The 17,039-nt window shown below is 41.1% G+C and overlaps 1 protein-coding gene across 1 annotated transcript; it reads left to right on the plus strand.

Moving 5' to 3' along the window:
* Positions 1-301: 301 nt before the first annotated feature.
* Positions 302-15,128, plus strand: tgm2b (transglutaminase 2b). Its single transcript, XM_062458047.1, has 13 exons — positions 302-441; positions 3,442-3,621; positions 4,783-5,001; positions 5,352-5,470; positions 6,078-6,206; positions 6,975-7,152; positions 7,439-7,574; positions 7,782-7,885; positions 7,989-8,228; positions 10,144-10,422; positions 10,846-11,006; positions 12,616-12,752; positions 14,249-15,128. The coding sequence occupies exons 1-13, from the start codon at positions 432-434 to the stop codon at positions 14,397-14,399; spliced, it is 2,043 nt and encodes a 680-aa protein (XP_062314031.1). The 5' UTR covers positions 302-431; the 3' UTR covers positions 14,400-15,128.
* Positions 15,129-17,039: the final 1,911 nt, after the last annotated feature.

Raw genomic sequence — 17,039 nt, forward strand, 5'->3', positions numbered from 1 at the left:
TCAATGGGTTGCGTAGGCCTATATGCACGGAAGTTATTGTATTCAATGGAAATACTAGTCTTTTTTTAATTCGTTAAAGTTTATAATCCCAATATGTATAAACTTTAACGAATGAAACGAACTTTGCCTGGCCATTTCCAGCTATTACTTGTTTCGACATGGGTTTATGATAATTCGGCATGCTCTTAATGTCTCTTGGATTGTATCGAATGACTCAATGACTGCAGGTCATCACAGAGTTGAACTACAAACTACAAGTCGACACTCCCCTTCCCCGAAAATGAAGGGAGGGGGTGAAAGGGGTGTGGGTGGGAGTGTATGTCCGACCCTCTTACACTGGTCTCTACAAATATCAAACGGACAGGCACAAGCACAACACTGCGAACGATTGGCTGGTCTTCATAACACTCTGCGAACTGCATCACAACATAATGACTCAAGGTAGGAATCTTTATTAAACGTTTATACATTTTAAATGTACGTTTCTAACGTGTGTCGACAATACTTGTTTATACTGTATATTTCCTTTCGTCTATTTTAGTAAAAGCTATTTAATATGGCGCTGTTTGCTGGTGTAAAAGTTCATTTGCTTTGGACATATTCTAAAATATTTGATCAGTTGTTGATATGCTTAACAAAAAAGAACGGTGACACAATGATAAAAAGGAGTAGGCCTGTGCCCGGTATTCTTTATAAAAAATGACAAACACAAACCTCAAAGTTAAACTGATCGACCCCTGTTGGCAGCTGCCAGCATGTTTGAAACAACGTTGCGTCAACTTAACATAACTCTTGGGAGTTAGAGACATGCGACTAACAACTAAAATATGCTCCGAGATAATGTGCTTGTGAAGACCCCCCAAAATTAAGTGTGATTTTAATTCCATCATATCGTGCATCTCGAGAATGTGTGATGTCATCATGAAAGTGCTTGAAGTTGTCAATACCATGCCTTCTTTGCAGCTGATATAGCTGTGGCGTTTGAGGGGAAGTGAATTATTTTCACAGGACTTTAATGCGTTTTGTAGGTGTAAAGAGTAGCTCAAATTGTACCGTTTGTTATGCCTTCTTCTTAAGATCCAGAGGTTTTTTTTTTGGAGTCAAGTGGCTGAGCGGTGAGGGAATCGGGCTAGTAATCCGAAGGTTGCCAGTTCGATTCCCGGTCATGCCAACTGACGTTGTGTCCTTGGGCAAGGCACTTCACCCTACTTGCCTCAGGGGAATGTCCCTGTACTTACTGTAAGTCGCTCTGGATAAGAGTGTCTGCTAAATGACTAAATGTAAAATGTAATGTAATGCATCCTTTTAAATTTACAGTTTGAAAAGGGAGAAGAAATGTCACCTTGTTACTATGTGTCACTACACATGCACACAGTAGCCTACTCTATTACTGTATGGCTGCACTCAAGGCAGGTTGGGCGGAAAAACACAAATATTGTGGGCTTTGTGAAAACCATGCAAAACACTGGCCATTCACAGCTGAGTAAGACAGAGAGACGTCATGTATCATCATCTAGTTAGTTTGGTAACATTGAGTGTGTTTGTTCTTCCTGTGACTTCACCTGATTTTTCTGTACCTGCTTCGTTCTGCTTTCGCCCTCTGGTAATCGTCATTTTATTGCAGTTTTCTCTTGCCTTGCCTGCTTTCTTTAACCCAGTCATTCATGTGGTGCTAATCGTGGTTGGCAGACAGGAAGCAAAACATGTTTGTGTTTACCAAGGCTGAGGGAGTTGTTCCAGAACTGCATAGGACCATGAGCGGTAAACCAACACAGACCTGAGACTGTCCGTCCCTTCATTTACGACATTACAAGCAGATGAATCCCTCTTGGTGTGATTTCACTCTTGCAGTAAAATGCAGATGTACTTTAACTGCACGTAATACACAGAAATGAAATCTACCACACACAGCACTTTTATACCTCTATGTGAGAAATCCCCAAATATATATTTGAGTCCATAGAAAATTATGTAACACAGCCACAACTTGACCTATACTTGTTAATTGATTGAACTTTGATTGGCCTTGCTTATTAGAAAAAAGTTTGGACTTACCACATCTGCTATCGGTCTGCCTAATGGTCTTCACGTTCCAACAATGAAAGATCGATTTTAAATTATTTTCAGCCTCTTATGTGTGTGTGAGAACAAAAATGTGTCATGCAGCTTTGTGGTTAGCTAAAACTGGCATCCTGCCAACATTCTCTCTTGAGAAAGATAAGCACCAAATGACTCTTGGAATCCATTTAAAAACACTTATCTTCAGCACCAAGAGGTAAAACATGCAGCTCATGTCATTTCAGATGAAGTATTTTGCACATGGTAGTCTAAAGCCCTATTAGATAATGGGGGAAAAACAGGACATTATTTATGTTATATATTGCAGGAAGGCTGTACAATCCAACTCACCCAATGCTTTTTCATGTTAATATAAAAGAAACCTTTACTGAATTCAAGTAAACTGTGAGCTCATCTCAACAGAGGTTGGGGTACAACACAATGTAGACATTGTAGCTAGTTAGTTAGATAGTTAGAACATAAGCTAGTGATGTTCCACTAAATCCAAAGAATGAAAAAGCAAGCATCATCATACACAGTAGATGTGTATTACCCCCCCCCCCCCCCCCCACATGTGAGAGTTAAAGGGGTCAAATTTAGGTACAGGCAAGCAAATCAAAAGCAATACTGGATGGTGTGTGTTAACACTGGCGTGCCCTTTAAAGCCTCACGTCTTATTTCCGTGGAAGGGATTAGTTTAGTCACTCCAAGCCAGGAGGAGAAGGCCAGGCACTGTAATGTGTTTGTATGCCTTCTAGTTGACTGTCTGCCTTTCCCCCTTGTGGAATCCATTCATAAAACCATGAAAGGGTTCACGTTTGTGTCGCAATGAGTAGGTGTGACATTTGCTTACGTCCGCATAGGCTATAGCAGTAAAGCAATTCAGTTTCTAGGATTTTCAGTCACGATTTGCAGGAGGCTACAGATGTCTGGTAACACTTTACACGATTATTTGAAATGCACACAATGTAATACCATATGCATGAGTATGGTTTTACTCAATATTAAAGTAACAAAATATAGATTTTAATATACCACAAATAAATGAAACTGGAACTTGAAACTTGAATGAACTTGAACTTGGGTCATAGCAGTCTTGCTGTGAAAGCTGAGTACATAGACATTGAATAGCATTAAAAAACACATGCATCACAGCAAGATCTAGAAGCTAGAAGAAACCACTGCAATACTGGAATTGGAATGTGTTTTATTTCACCTTAGTAGCTAGGGGTCTAACTTGACGAGCGAGGAAAGCTATATTTAGGTTATGTTGGGTGGGGGTCATTGCATACCTTTACTACCCTGAAAGACCAGTGTCACCACACATAAAACAACCACAATCGCTGAGTTCACTTCATCTGGTCCTCTCTTTATTGCCCTTAGCTTTGGACGTTGCCCGTTGGGACTTGGAGTGCGAGTTCAACAACACGGACCACCGCACCGACCTCAATGGCTTTGATCGTCTCATCGTGAGGAGGGGACAGACGTTCACCATCAACCTCTACCTGAGCTCTGGGGTCTACCAGCCCGGTGCCAGCAGTCTCAGCCTCCTTGTTGAGACAGGTATTATGTTGTAGAAGACATGGATGTGTCTGAATGTAACAGCCCACCATCCCAGAGGTCTGCTATCTTTCCAGCCAATTGTGTTCCAGAAACCCTGTTCTAGTCAATCACCTTCAGCAAGGTGGGCCATTCTCATCGGCTTATTTTGAGAAACCACTGTCAATCAAACTCGAGCATGGAAGTTCAGACAAGACATTGTTTATCAACTTTGAATTGATTTTATTGCAGCTTTAAAGTACCTCCTAATATGGAAAAGGCCTTCACAATTCACTGAGGTAATTTGTCAAGACCAAGCAACCTGGCTCATGGAAGTAAAATAGTGTCAAGGACATAGAAAGAGGGATTTGGAAATGCCTTAATGAAGTTAATTGTGAGTTTTCCACCATGCCCATTGTGATATTAAGGCTGATAGGGAAATAACCATGTACCTTTGATGAGGCTTGAGAGCCTTGTGTTGTTGTAAGGAAAAGGAAGCTGAAGTAACTCGATCCAAATCTTAGTGACCTCTGCAACAGTTTCAGAGGAAGTTGGGAACTCTGAGACTCTACATTGCTCTTCCATTAACCCCTGTTCCCTTACTCCTTACCAGTCCATTTTCATCACCTAAACTCGAGAAAACAATGTCTTATTTCACAAGGCCTAAGAAAACAAAGATTCTGGGTTATTTGACATTTGTCCTGTTTTAGAAGCCTCAAATGTTGTCTTTAAAGTATTTGTGCCCTGACTTTTCAGGAAAAAAGTGTGGAAAATACATTTTCATTTGGACAGATTCCTTTAATGTTGTGTTATGTGAAGGGTGGGGCCGTTGTCTAGACCATTATCCAGGCTTGCACAGCTTCTATTCTTCAGTCAAATACAGGAAATAGAGGGCTCAACACTGAAATGTGTCCCACTAAGATAGCAATATTCAATATAACACAAAACAAATTTCTAGCTATTTGGAGTACGAAGCCATGAACGGTTAATGAGGTCACAGAATCTTCTGTCCTGACTAAATCTAGATGTGTGACAAAAATTGGGAGTGATTAAGGAACCCTGTGGGAATATTTTTCGTCATTTTGTCTGGTCAAAATATATCAACCAGTTTTCCTAATGTTTTCCCTATCTGCTTGCATCAACATTCCTCCTTCTCCTACATCTCTCCTTCCTATCTGCCTCCAGGCCCCCAACCCCATGATCAGTATGGCACACGGGCCTCCTTCGATCTGTCTGAGACCATCGACACCTCACGCTGGAGCGCAGCCGTCAGCAGTCCCCCTGGGGATACGGTGGCTCTTTCCATCTGTTCCCCCGCGGATGCGCCCATTGGGCGCTACATCTTGACCCTGGGAGGATCTGGGCGCATCGAGTTCATCTTGCTCTTTAATCCCTGGTGCTCAGGTTGGTAAACAGCTGTCAACGAATGGGTCCAGTTGTCTTTTTGCAAGCTTATCTTTAACCTGTGGAATGCAAGAGGGAGTCTCCAAAATAGTTTTAAGCTTCAGAAGGCTCAAAGTGAAAAAAGTTGCCAAATAAATTATAGTGATTAATAGGTATTTTTGAAACTAAGAAATTGCATCATGCATATTCCTTTGGAGATATAAACTTCATGATTCATGATTTTTGGCATCTTTAGTTTTGGCATAGCACAGGTGCCATTTGGAACATTTGGAAGGTTATACTTTTCCATAGAGGACTTGGTACATGCAGTTCTTAACCATTGTTTTGTTTTTTATGTCTCTTGACAACAGAGGATGTGGTTCACATGGAGAGTGAGGAACAACTGAGGGAGTATGTCTTATCTCAGGATGGAATCATCTTTAGAGGCAGTTTCAAATATCCTATTCCTACACCTTGGAACTTTGGCCAGGTACCAAAACCAACACAGCTCTTATCGGTATAAACCTCCTTGTGGAGAAAAAACCCTGCTTTCTGCCACTGTGGTAATATAGATTTAGCTTTTGAATTTAGATTAAGCTTTATCTCAATAAGGGCTGTTTTATCTCACATGATATGTTGTGATTGTATAAACAGTTTAAACTACTTTTGTTTCTGAACCTAAACTAAGTTCATACAAATGTCAGGGCCTTCACGCACTTAAAATGTGATGTGGGTTCAAATGGAATGGCAGTGAGTGTGACTTGGAAAATAAATGTTGGAGGCTCAGTGGGTCTAATGTGTTACTGACCTCAACGATAATTAGTTTCAGAGACTTTAATCTTATGTAATTGGCTGATCCATTTCAGTTGGCCTATTCAATTTTTACATTAGTTGCAGTGAGTGCATGCACAGCATGTGACTAATATATATATACATATATATAATCTATATTGATATATAAATATATATATTTAAAGCACCTGTTGTTATTCCAAATGGTATCCTGGGGAAACAGTTTGTATCATTTCTGTGTTTTTCATAAAACGTGGATAAACATTACAAAATCAAATTGTACTGTGTTTTGCCTGCTTTTGCAGTTTGAGTCAGGGATTCTGGACGCCTGTCTCAGAATTCTGGATATGAACCCTAAATACGTCCGTAATCCAGGCAAAGACAGCTCGGGCAGGAGAAACCCCATCTACGTCTCTAGAGTGCTGAGTGCCATGGTGAGAAACACAGAGAAGTTGTTTCCTAATATGTCTGTGCTGGGTTGCAGTAAATGGATGTCCTTCTGGGGAGGGCAGCAGGGAAGTTATTTAAGGACAGTATTACAGTGGATCATTTGGGAATGTATACTGAGATAACTAGCAATCTGTCAACACTTTAGATGGAGGTAACTTTAACTACCACGTAACAACATAATGTAGCTTTACCTATAGTAAAATCATTGTATGTACTAAAGAATGGTCATTTCTTTAAATCGCACAGTATGAAGAGGGATATAGGGGGTAAATGGATATTGCAAAGGAGCAGTTGAAGGTTGTATTTCCAAAACAAAATCATGGTAAACATTCACTTACCTCTGGAAAGCCCACCTTCCCCTGTACCAAGTTTAAATTGGGGGAAAAACGCTGAACTGTGATTGTGAACTGTGTCTACCGCACCTATAGCAAACATGTGTAATACACTCATCACTCAACATCTCACATCATGTCACATCTTGCTGCAGCGCCAGAACTCTCAAATGAAATGAGGATCAGCTCTTGCTACACAGCAGCTCCAATGTAACAACAGTGTTGTTAACATAGCTATGTCCTGACATGGTAGTTAACGTCATCTCAATGTAAAATGTCGCCTGCAATCTTATTTCGGACTTTCTGATACTATAAAGTCGACGCTTTGCCCCTGGGAATCCCAAACAGCATCACATTCAGTCATAAAACCAAACCACAGGAGGGAGAATGCTGTTGACTTTCCTCGTCTGGATCATTCAGGTGAACTGCAATGACGACAAAGGGGTCCTCCTGGGGAGATGGACTGATGACTATGATGGAGGGGTGAGCCCCATGTCCTGGAAGGGCAGTGTGGAAATCCTCAGGAACTGGGACACCAGCGCCTGCCAGCCTGTACGTTACGGCCAGTGTTGGGTTTTTGCGGCTGTGGCTTGCTCAGGTAAACATGTCATTGTGGGTCGGCTTTTTAAAATCTTACTGTAGAGTATGTGACTAACCATTTAGGTTGTCAACGTTTCGGTCCACCCACTCAAAGCATGAGTGCAAACTGTGAGGCAAACACAACTCATTTACTTTCGAATACAATGATGATCAATCTTTGGAACCCATGTCTGGTTTCATGATTAATTCAAATACTATCAATTTAGAGATGGGTTGTTTCTTTCCACAAATAAATTATTCACTGTACATAATTCTTTCTGCATTTTTTATTTTCCAATCAACAGTTTTCAGAGCCCTAGGTATCCCCTGCCGAGTAATCACCAACTATTTGTCAGCTCATGACACCAACAGCAACCTTGTGATTGAGCGATATGTGGATGAAGATGGACAGCCTATCCAGAAGTCCAGAGACATGATTTGGTGAGAACAAAATGGATTCCTAAAAAAACTACATGTCTCCTTTAACCTCTACTCTAGCAGTGATGAATGACTAGCCAGGTGTGCCAGAGAAATAGTTAGGAATAGGAAATGGTTGTCTACCATGAAGAAAGTCTAGATGTTGAACAGAGTAATTTACTTTAGCCATCTGGAACTGATGAAAGTTTATCTCTGGTTTTGTGTATTTAGGAACTACCACTGCTGGGTTGAGAGCTGGATGACCAGACCAGACCTCAAGCCAGGCTTCGATGGCTGGCAGGCAAGTGACCCTACTCCTCAAGAAAAAAGTGAAGGTAAGCTTTGAAAGGAGCCTTGAACAGAACAGTTTAAAGAAGGCACCAATTTAGAAGAAGAAAAACACAACTCTTCCCTTTCATGTCCTGTTCCTTTTCTTAGGGGTTTACTGTTGTGGCCCGGTCCCGCTAAAAGCAATAAAGGAAGGCGAGCTCACCTTCAAATACGATGGCCCCTTTGTGTTCGCGGAGGTCAATGCTGACATTCTCACCTTCATGAAGAAAAAAGACGGCAGCACAGAGAAGATCATCGGCTCCTCTCAGGTCGGTCAGAAGATCAGCACAAAGAGCGTGGGGAGCGACAGGAGGGAGGACATCACACATCTGTACAAATATCCTGAAGGTACGAGGCATTGTGGCATTGATGAAATGCAATTCAAAAACATGTTCCACAACATGTAATTGGGTGTGCTCAAGCCTTCGGCGAGAGCACAACCTTTGTTCTCTCACATTTTTATTTTTTTTATTTCTTTTTGCCCCCCTAAAACTCAGTCAATATTTGGCCTACCTATACAACCTAGGTGTCAAAAGTTTCGTCTTGGTAGCGATTGAGTTGCTTCTATTGGGATTTACGTTCCGTTGCATGGTTTAGGCTGAAGTTAAGTTTTTGTGGCGAAAAGTGAAGCTAACGGTGGCTAATTTGCTAGCCACAGTCACTGACGTTACTAACGTCACTAACGTCACGAAAACACGCGTGACTACCTTTGGCAGAACATTCGTTTCGTATCTGTTAACTTGGGGGATAGCTAGGCTAACTATAGCTTTACTGCAAGACAGCTAATTTGCTAGCCACAGTCACTGACGTTACTAACGTCACTACGTCACTAACGTCACGAAAACACGCCTGACTACCTTTGGCAGAACATTCGTTTCGCATCTGTTCAGGGATAGCTAGGCTAACTACAGCTTTACTGCAAGGCAGCTGCAGAAACGCCACAAGCAAAGAGGCCAGGGTGATAACTATTTACTCATTTTACTTTGTGATATGACACACAATTGTGATGTGTAATGTAACTACAATATAAGCTGATATTATTAAGGAAGTACATCTACTTTCGGAAACAGTAGTCTACTATTTCACTGAAGTATTAGCATCATGACATTAGCCTGTGTTGCCCAGGCAACACATACTACAGTGGTCTATGATGTAGCATTATCTGTTTTCAATCGTTAAAATAAACATTCCTCACATATACATTTTCGTTGTAGGATTTATTCTGACATTAGTAAACGATTTGTTGGTGAAATTACCATTACCTGTGGTTTCAAACCAGTGTAGCTAACTGCAACGCTGTAGCTTACACGAGACACACTACAAAAACATCTACAGTACACAGCTGTTTAGGAAGTCAAACGGCGACAGAACATGTTCGGCACTCTCCTTACTTAAATCAAAAGTCTATCTAACTACTAACCTGAACTTCATTGCCACAGCCTAAACGTTGTCAATCTGTTCATGAAAATAATTAATTTCAGCCTAAACCGTACAACGGAACGTTAAATCCAATTCAACCAACGCAATCGCTACCAAGACGAACACAGCAGTAGTCTAGTACTGTACCGTAGTAGTACAATTTACCGGGGAAGCTTCTACGCACAGGGCTATATCGCATTTTGCGTTGTTACTGACAATGATCGCTACCAGTGAGCTTTTTATGAATGAGCGATTCTCCACTAAATAAATGTCAAGCTTATTTACGTTTTTGGGGGCATATTTTCAGTTAGCAGATGGTACTGTTTGAATCGCGATTCCATCTTCTACTGCCGGTAACGTCGTTGAATAGTCTTCAAAGGGGGTTCTTTATTAATGAATGAATGCAATATGAGTAGGCTAAATGCCTGAAAATATCACGAGAAGGGAAAAACTTAAAAGGACGTTTAAGTCATAGAGATTAGGTCAATTTTTACACCGGTCTGCCAAATGTATTCGTATTGATTCAGCTATGAGGCTGCCTCTTGCAGGGGAAATAAGAAGACATCATATTTCATTCTACACTTCACTCGTATTTTGAGTTGTAAATGAGCAGCAAAATCTTTATAAATCTTTATAAATAATAAGTATGCATTTTTATATAAAATATACAGAAATATCAGTTGTAAAAATGTCATTAAAAAACGGACCCCTGTGCAACCGACCCAAGCAAGCACACCCTACAATTTCTCCATAAATTGTATCCTCTCTAGTTTGAAATGTAATATGACAGTACTGTATGGCCTGAGACATAGAGAGTGACTGAGGACCTCTGATTCACCTCCAGGATCTGAGGAGGAGAGGGAAGCCTTCAAGAAAGCCGACCATCAGAACAAACTTCTGACGCAGCAAGGACAGTATGAAGGCCTGCACGTCACCATCAAGGTCACCGAGAGCATGTTAAAGGGTTGCGACTTTGACGTGATCGCTTTGGTTACCAACAACTCGTCTGTCGATAAGGAGTGCCGTCTTGTGTTTGGCTCCAGAGCTGTATCCTACAATGGAATTCTGGGCGAAACCTGCGGATACAAAAACTTAATTAATGTCAAGCTGTCACCAGGAGGAGGTAAGTGTGAGTGTGTGTGGGTTTGGTCTTGTTTAACTATTCTCAAGAATAGTAAAACAAGGAAAATGGGAACTTGTGGGGGCATTGTCTTGGTCTTCACAAGTTCTAATGCTATTTCTAGGGGGTTTAGGATCAGGGTTTGAATTCATCAGTACATTAAGGTTTGGGGTTAGGGAATGTTTTAGGGATAGGTGTTAGGGTTAGGTTTAGGATTTAGGTTATAATTTGGGGTTAAGGATAGGGTTAAGGACAGGCTTATGGTTAAGATTCGGGGTTAAGGAAAATGAATGGAACTGACCTTGAAGCTCCCACATGAATAACCATGCAAACTTGTGTGTGGGTCTGTGCATGTGTGTCTGTCTGTGTTATATATGTATTCACATAATAAATTTGCATTGTGTCTTATCCACTGTCTTGTTCCAGAGAGGAGAGTTCCTCTGCGGCTGAACTACTCCAAGTACAAAGATGCACTCACTCCGGACAACCTAATTCGTCTGGCTGCCCTTCTCGTAGACTACAGCACCAGAGAAGCAGTGATGGCAGTGAGGAACATTGTTCTGGATAACCCTGAGATCAAAGTCAGAGTAAGTCAAAGAGACAAACGCACACACACACATCTGGGAAGTCATAAAGACGTGCCCTTTCTGCAAAGCATGCCTCAGTGTCTACTGGTAGGAGATTCATCTCCAAGAGGCCCGAAACCAAGTGACAATCACACAGTGCTGTGGGGTAGCTGAGCTTTTCCCAGTGTCTCCATGTCTTCTCATGACAAGCCAACCATAGAATTAGCTTAAGCCTACTGTCACACCTTATATAAACATTTTAAATATAGTTTCCACAGAATGTTTCCTTACAAGGCACAGCAGGTGATATGCATGTTTGGACTCTTAAAAGGGTATACCTGTCAGTGTCATCATCACTCATTGAAGCCTGTTCCTCTGAACAATTGAGACCATTTTCTATAAGTGTACTGAGGTGAAATCCCTGGCATGACTTAATGACCTCAGAAGGAGAGAAGCCTCTCTCACACAAAAACTCGTATCTGCGTATCAAAAGTCAAAAGTGGCTTGTTTATCATGTGCACAGTTCAACACAGGTCAAACAAATAAACACTAGCAGCAAAAATACACTTGCATCCAAAAAAGTATATAAATATAAAGCAGAAGTATTAAGTGCCGATGGATATGTTTGTTGATAGGGTTGTTAGGGTTAGCGCAGCCTGATAGCCTGGGGGGAATAAATGTTGTGCATCTGTTAGTCAGTTCCTTTATGCTCCGGTACCGTCTTCCAGATGGCAGCAGCTAGAACAGTCCACAGGCTTGGTATCTTTTATTACTTTCTGGTCTTTCTCATGCATCGTGTGTGCCTTGCATGGAGGAGAGTTGGCAGCCAATGATGCAATGATGCAGAGCAGCTGCCTTACCAGGAAGTGATGCAGTCAGTGAGAATGCTTTCAATGGTGCCCCTGTAGAAGTGGCGGAGAGTTTTGCAGACCCTGCCATGCCAAACTTCTGAAGAAGAAGTAAAGGCATCTTTGGGCAGTTTTTCCTCCCACGTCCGACTGCCTGGACCAGGATAGGTCATCATTGATATATACACACTGAGGAACTTGAACTTGAAACAGGAGACTCTCTTCACCTCAGCTGACGTTGACCTCTCTGTAGATTAGAAGGTCTCATTATTGGTAGAGATGAGGCCCAGGATGGCGGTGTTGTCTGCAAGCTTTAGAATGACGTCGGAGCTGCGCGTGGCCAGACTGTCGTGCGTGGACAAGGCTCACTGGAGGGGACTGAGTACGCAGCCCTGAGGGGCTCCGGTGCTCAGGGTCAGTGCAGAGTAGGAGGGGTTATCCATTTTCACTACCTTGGGTCTGCCTGTCAGGCAGTACAGGATCCAGTTGCAAAGTGCGAGACCATGAGCAGGCACACTTGATGTTGCCTGCTAAACTGTAATCTCTATGAAGTGTCATCTCTAAACTGTAATCTCTATGAAGTGTCATCTCTAAACTGTAATCTCTATCAAAACAGCATCCTCACACACGTCACCCTTATCCAGTGGGAGAGAGCGGTGTGCACTGCCAGGGCGATGGCGTCATCCGTAGATTTATCGGGGCGGAATGTGAACTGAAGGGGGTTCAAGGTATCAAAAAGGGAGGAGTTTACGTTGGCTTCAAGACATTTTCCTGTTCAACAGATTCTTGGAGAACCCAAAGAGAACCGGAAGTTGGCAGCCGAGATCACCCTGCAGAACCCTCTGCCAGAAGCACTGGAGAGCTGCTGCTTCAGCATCGAGGGAGCCAACCTGACAGGAGGACGTTCTCTGACTGAGAGGTAGGAGAGGTCGCCCTGTGTTACAAAAAAAAGCACTTTATTTGGAGTGACAACACTGCTTTAAAAAGCAAAGGCTGGGCAGAGGAACAGATAAACTTAAGATAAACATCTGTTTAGTACATTTTAAACAACCAACAATGAATTGTATACAAAGAAAAGATTTTACTTCAGCCTCCCTAAAAGGCTGTCTAAATAAAACGGCAATTCACATCTCAAACAAGCTGGCACCGATAATATTTTGTGCAAGCTATCAAGCATTGAAAAGAACATAAAGCTTAATTTTTCCAGATTTATTAATTCAATGATAAAGAGTTTGGATCACCACCCAACCCCTAGATAGTCTGGCAGAATGTGGCATTCCAGTCAACTTAGTTCATTAAGTAGAAATGGTAGTTCATGGGAACCATGGGTTCATGCAGACATTGAAGATTGTTGCCTTAAAAATTGTATAACTACTCCTGACAATTTAAATATATAAAACAATTATATAAAGGAGATTTCTCAATAACTCAATGATAGATGGTGTACATTTGATAAATGATAAATACCGATAAACATCAATGAAAATGATAAATGATATGAACTCAATGAAAACATTTGGGGAAAGCATACAAATGTACTTCTCTATCTTTCTATGAATTTTCTCTCACAGCTGGCCTGTTTCATTAGAATAGGTACAGAATAACCCAATTCATGAATACAAATACGTACAAAACCACGTGAATTTGCTACGGGCAGCAAGCTGACCTAAATACAGGAGGTCGCAACACAGGACGAAGGAATCAAATGAAGGGGTTTTCAATGGATGGATGGAGGTGTAGTGGACAGGCAGACAAGGCAGGAGGAACGGGCTGGGTTGGCAAGTCACACAGGGCAGACAGGCAAACCAGGTAGGAGGGTAGGTCAGACAGGCATGCAAATGTTATACTGTATAACAGCAGTTAACTATTAGTACTGACTAATACACGATTTACAATGATCTGGTGGTCATTATATTGAGAGCCGTAGTAGGTATACTGCAGGGTGCCACAGGGGTATGTGGTGAACAGGTGGAGTGGGAGATGTGGTCTGGGACAAGTGGAGTTTGGAATTACGCTCACATACTGTACATACAGTACACACACACACACACACACACACACACACGCTCACACAGACAGACAGACAGACAGACAGGGACAGACAGGGGAAAACAGGAACCCGGAAAGCACAAAACACAAGAGAAAAGATCAACACAAGGGAAACACAAGGGCATGGCTGCAGCCATAGCCATGACAGAATTGAAGCATGTGTTTAAAAGGGACTACCTGTAATCAGTGATGAGAAAATGCCCCAAAAAGCGAACAAGAACTTTCCTGGATGTGGCTTCTCACTTATTTCAGGAAACCAAACTTCAGATGGAGTTGAAGAACCACTGTCTAAACATCTGCGGTCAATACAGTTTGATAAAGTGTGTGTAATCAATGATATGTATAAATATTTACCTCTCCCACCAGACTGGACTCTGCCGTGGGACCCGGGCAGGATGCCAAAGTCAAAATCTACTTCACGCCCACCCACTCGGGACTGAGGAAACTGGTGGTGGACTTTGACAGCAACAGACTGTGTCACATCAAAGGCTACAGGAACGTTATCATTGGAAAGTAGGCTTCGGTTTACATTTACATAACATTTATTCATTTAGCAGACGCTTTTATCCAAAGCGACTTACAAGAAAGAACTTTACAAAAAGCGCATAGGTCAATGATAGACATTTAGGCTATGATATGACAAGGCTATTCAATTTTTATATGGAATATAGTACATGTACTGCAATATAGCCTGTACGTACACAAAACATTATGCTTTTTTGTTGGCAGAGACTACCAGTGATGTCTGTAACGCGTTACTCTAATCTGACTACTTTTTTCAGTAATGAGTAATCTTAACGCGTTACTATTTCCAAACCAGTAATCAGATTAAAGTTACTTGTCCAAGTCACTGTGCGTTACTATTTTGTCATTAATAGTAAAATATATGTTTGATTTCTTCTTGCATCTCTGGGAGTGAAGTAATGTAGCCTATGCGACAATTAAGTCACGTTTTCAGCATTTCACATAGACCTACCACTCCCTCCCAGTGACTCTGAGTCGCCACTTTCCTCAAGCCCCTTTGCTCCGGTGCCATCTCGATTTGATTATATATGACAAATAAGAAAGGCAAATAAGATTAATAAACTATTACATGAACAAATGCAACTAAATCCATGTTTTTTCTAAAAGTAATGGTTCGCAAATGATCTCAGATTTACTGTACTCGGGGCCTACGACTTGAGTCGTTTTTCCAAGGTCAAGGTGTTCTTAGGTCAACATTTCAAAAGAAACTCTTGTCTATAAATCAACATGAACATCAACAAACAACAACATGTCAGGAGATACATTTTTACATTGTTGTGTACTTTACTGTTAAAAATGCACTTCTAATAAAGTGAGTGTTGGCAAAACCGGTTATCATTTTTATGTTGAGGTGGCGGGGGTGTTGTCAGCAGCTGCTGAATGTAACTAATAAAGTAACTTGTAATCTAACTTAGCTACTTTTAAAATCAAGTGATCTGTAAAGTAACTAAGTTACTTTTTAAAGGAGTAATCAGTAATCAGATTACTTTTTTAAAGTAACTGTGACAACACTGGAGACTACCAACAGTTTTTAATAGATACATAACCCAAAATGTTTTTCTTATAGATTCATGTATTTGTGTATAGTTTTGTACTTAAATCCATGTATTCACCCAAGTATTTTTTTTAATGACAAAGTATCCCTCATGTTCATGTTGTACTTCTTTCATATTTTGGAAACTAAGAACATTAAAATGTTTTATACTTACAAATTGTCTTTGCAATAAAATTTTTTTGGCTTTCAGCTATATTTCCATTCATACCAATGCAATTACTGTATCGAAGACAGTAGTTTGGCAATGCAACAAAATAGAGGTTGTTATCATTTGTGCATACTATGAACTTCTGTCAAGAGAAATTGTCATAAGTTTCCCATTCAACATTCTTGACAATTAAGAATAACAAATAGTGAATGATCCCTGTGAGTGAGGTAAGATTTTGGCAGTAGGTGATGATTTATTTTTACAACTGAAGTGAAATGGCCTAGCACAGGTAGAAACTAGTGAGACACACCCCCGGAGGAAGTGAGTCTGTCTGTTATTAGTACATCATTAAAGAATGTATGGAACATGTATGTTCATGAGGAAAATGTCTAACGTTGCAGTCACTACCTGCCCTTGGTGGATAAATCTATTAGTAATACGAAAGTCAAAGATATTCTGTCTTCTGTCAACAGGATCCACTAGTCAGTGGTTTTATGGTGGCAGCATTCACACCAAAAACCCTCATCACATATCTATAGATGTGGAGTCTATAGATAGGGGGGTCAGATGGCTGAGCGGTTAGGGAAACGGGCTATTAATCAGATGGTTGTTGGTTCGATTCCTGTCCGCGTCCGATGACGTTGTGTCCTTGGGCAAGGCACTTCACCCTACTTGCTTCGGGGGGAATGTCCCTGTACTTACTGTAAGTCGCTCTGGATAAGAGCGTCTGCTAAATGTAAATGTATAGATGAGGGTCCTATGATAACATTATTTCGTTATTTTCCATGTTGTGGCTGTTTGCGGTATGCTACACCCAAGATATCTATAAGAAAGAAACTGTACATTTATGATCAGCTTTTGCTCTAAGTTAAACTCAACATCATTCTAAATACACCAAGCACTCGTTCTGAACAGAACACTACACCCAATGAACAGATGGTTTTGCTAGGTTGTATCATAATAGAATTATTTCAAAGAAATATAACTACAGTAGATTAATTTACCTGGGGGCTCTTGATACTGGTAATATTGTAGTTTGTAGTGGTTGTGTACACACTAGTATGGTGAGGTGTACAGGCATTCTTCCATATTCCAAAGCCCAGCCTGTTAAATTGAATAACCCCAAACCATGTGAGTGATTCGCTAACCAACACATTCCACTTTCGCAGCTGCAGTAAATTAAATCCACGGGGGGGAAATGAACAAATGCATTCTAAACACATGGATGCAAGGTTTCTCCTTATGGTTGCATATGGTCTCTCATTCAATCTGGTTCTTTGGAACTGTGTCGATTTACCTTTGTATTACGGAGAAAGTCAATGATGTAGTGGTAAAGCCAGATCCATTGTTTGGATACATACTTTGTAAGAAAAAATGCAGGTGTTAGTGTTTAACGAAAGCCGTGAGATGGCTGACTTGCCTTCAGCATG

Source organism: Osmerus eperlanus, chromosome 1 (assembly GCF_963692335.1).
Source record: "Osmerus eperlanus chromosome 1, fOsmEpe2.1, whole genome shotgun sequence".
NCBI classification, from domain to species: domain Eukaryota; kingdom Metazoa; phylum Chordata; class Actinopteri; order Osmeriformes; family Osmeridae; genus Osmerus; species Osmerus eperlanus.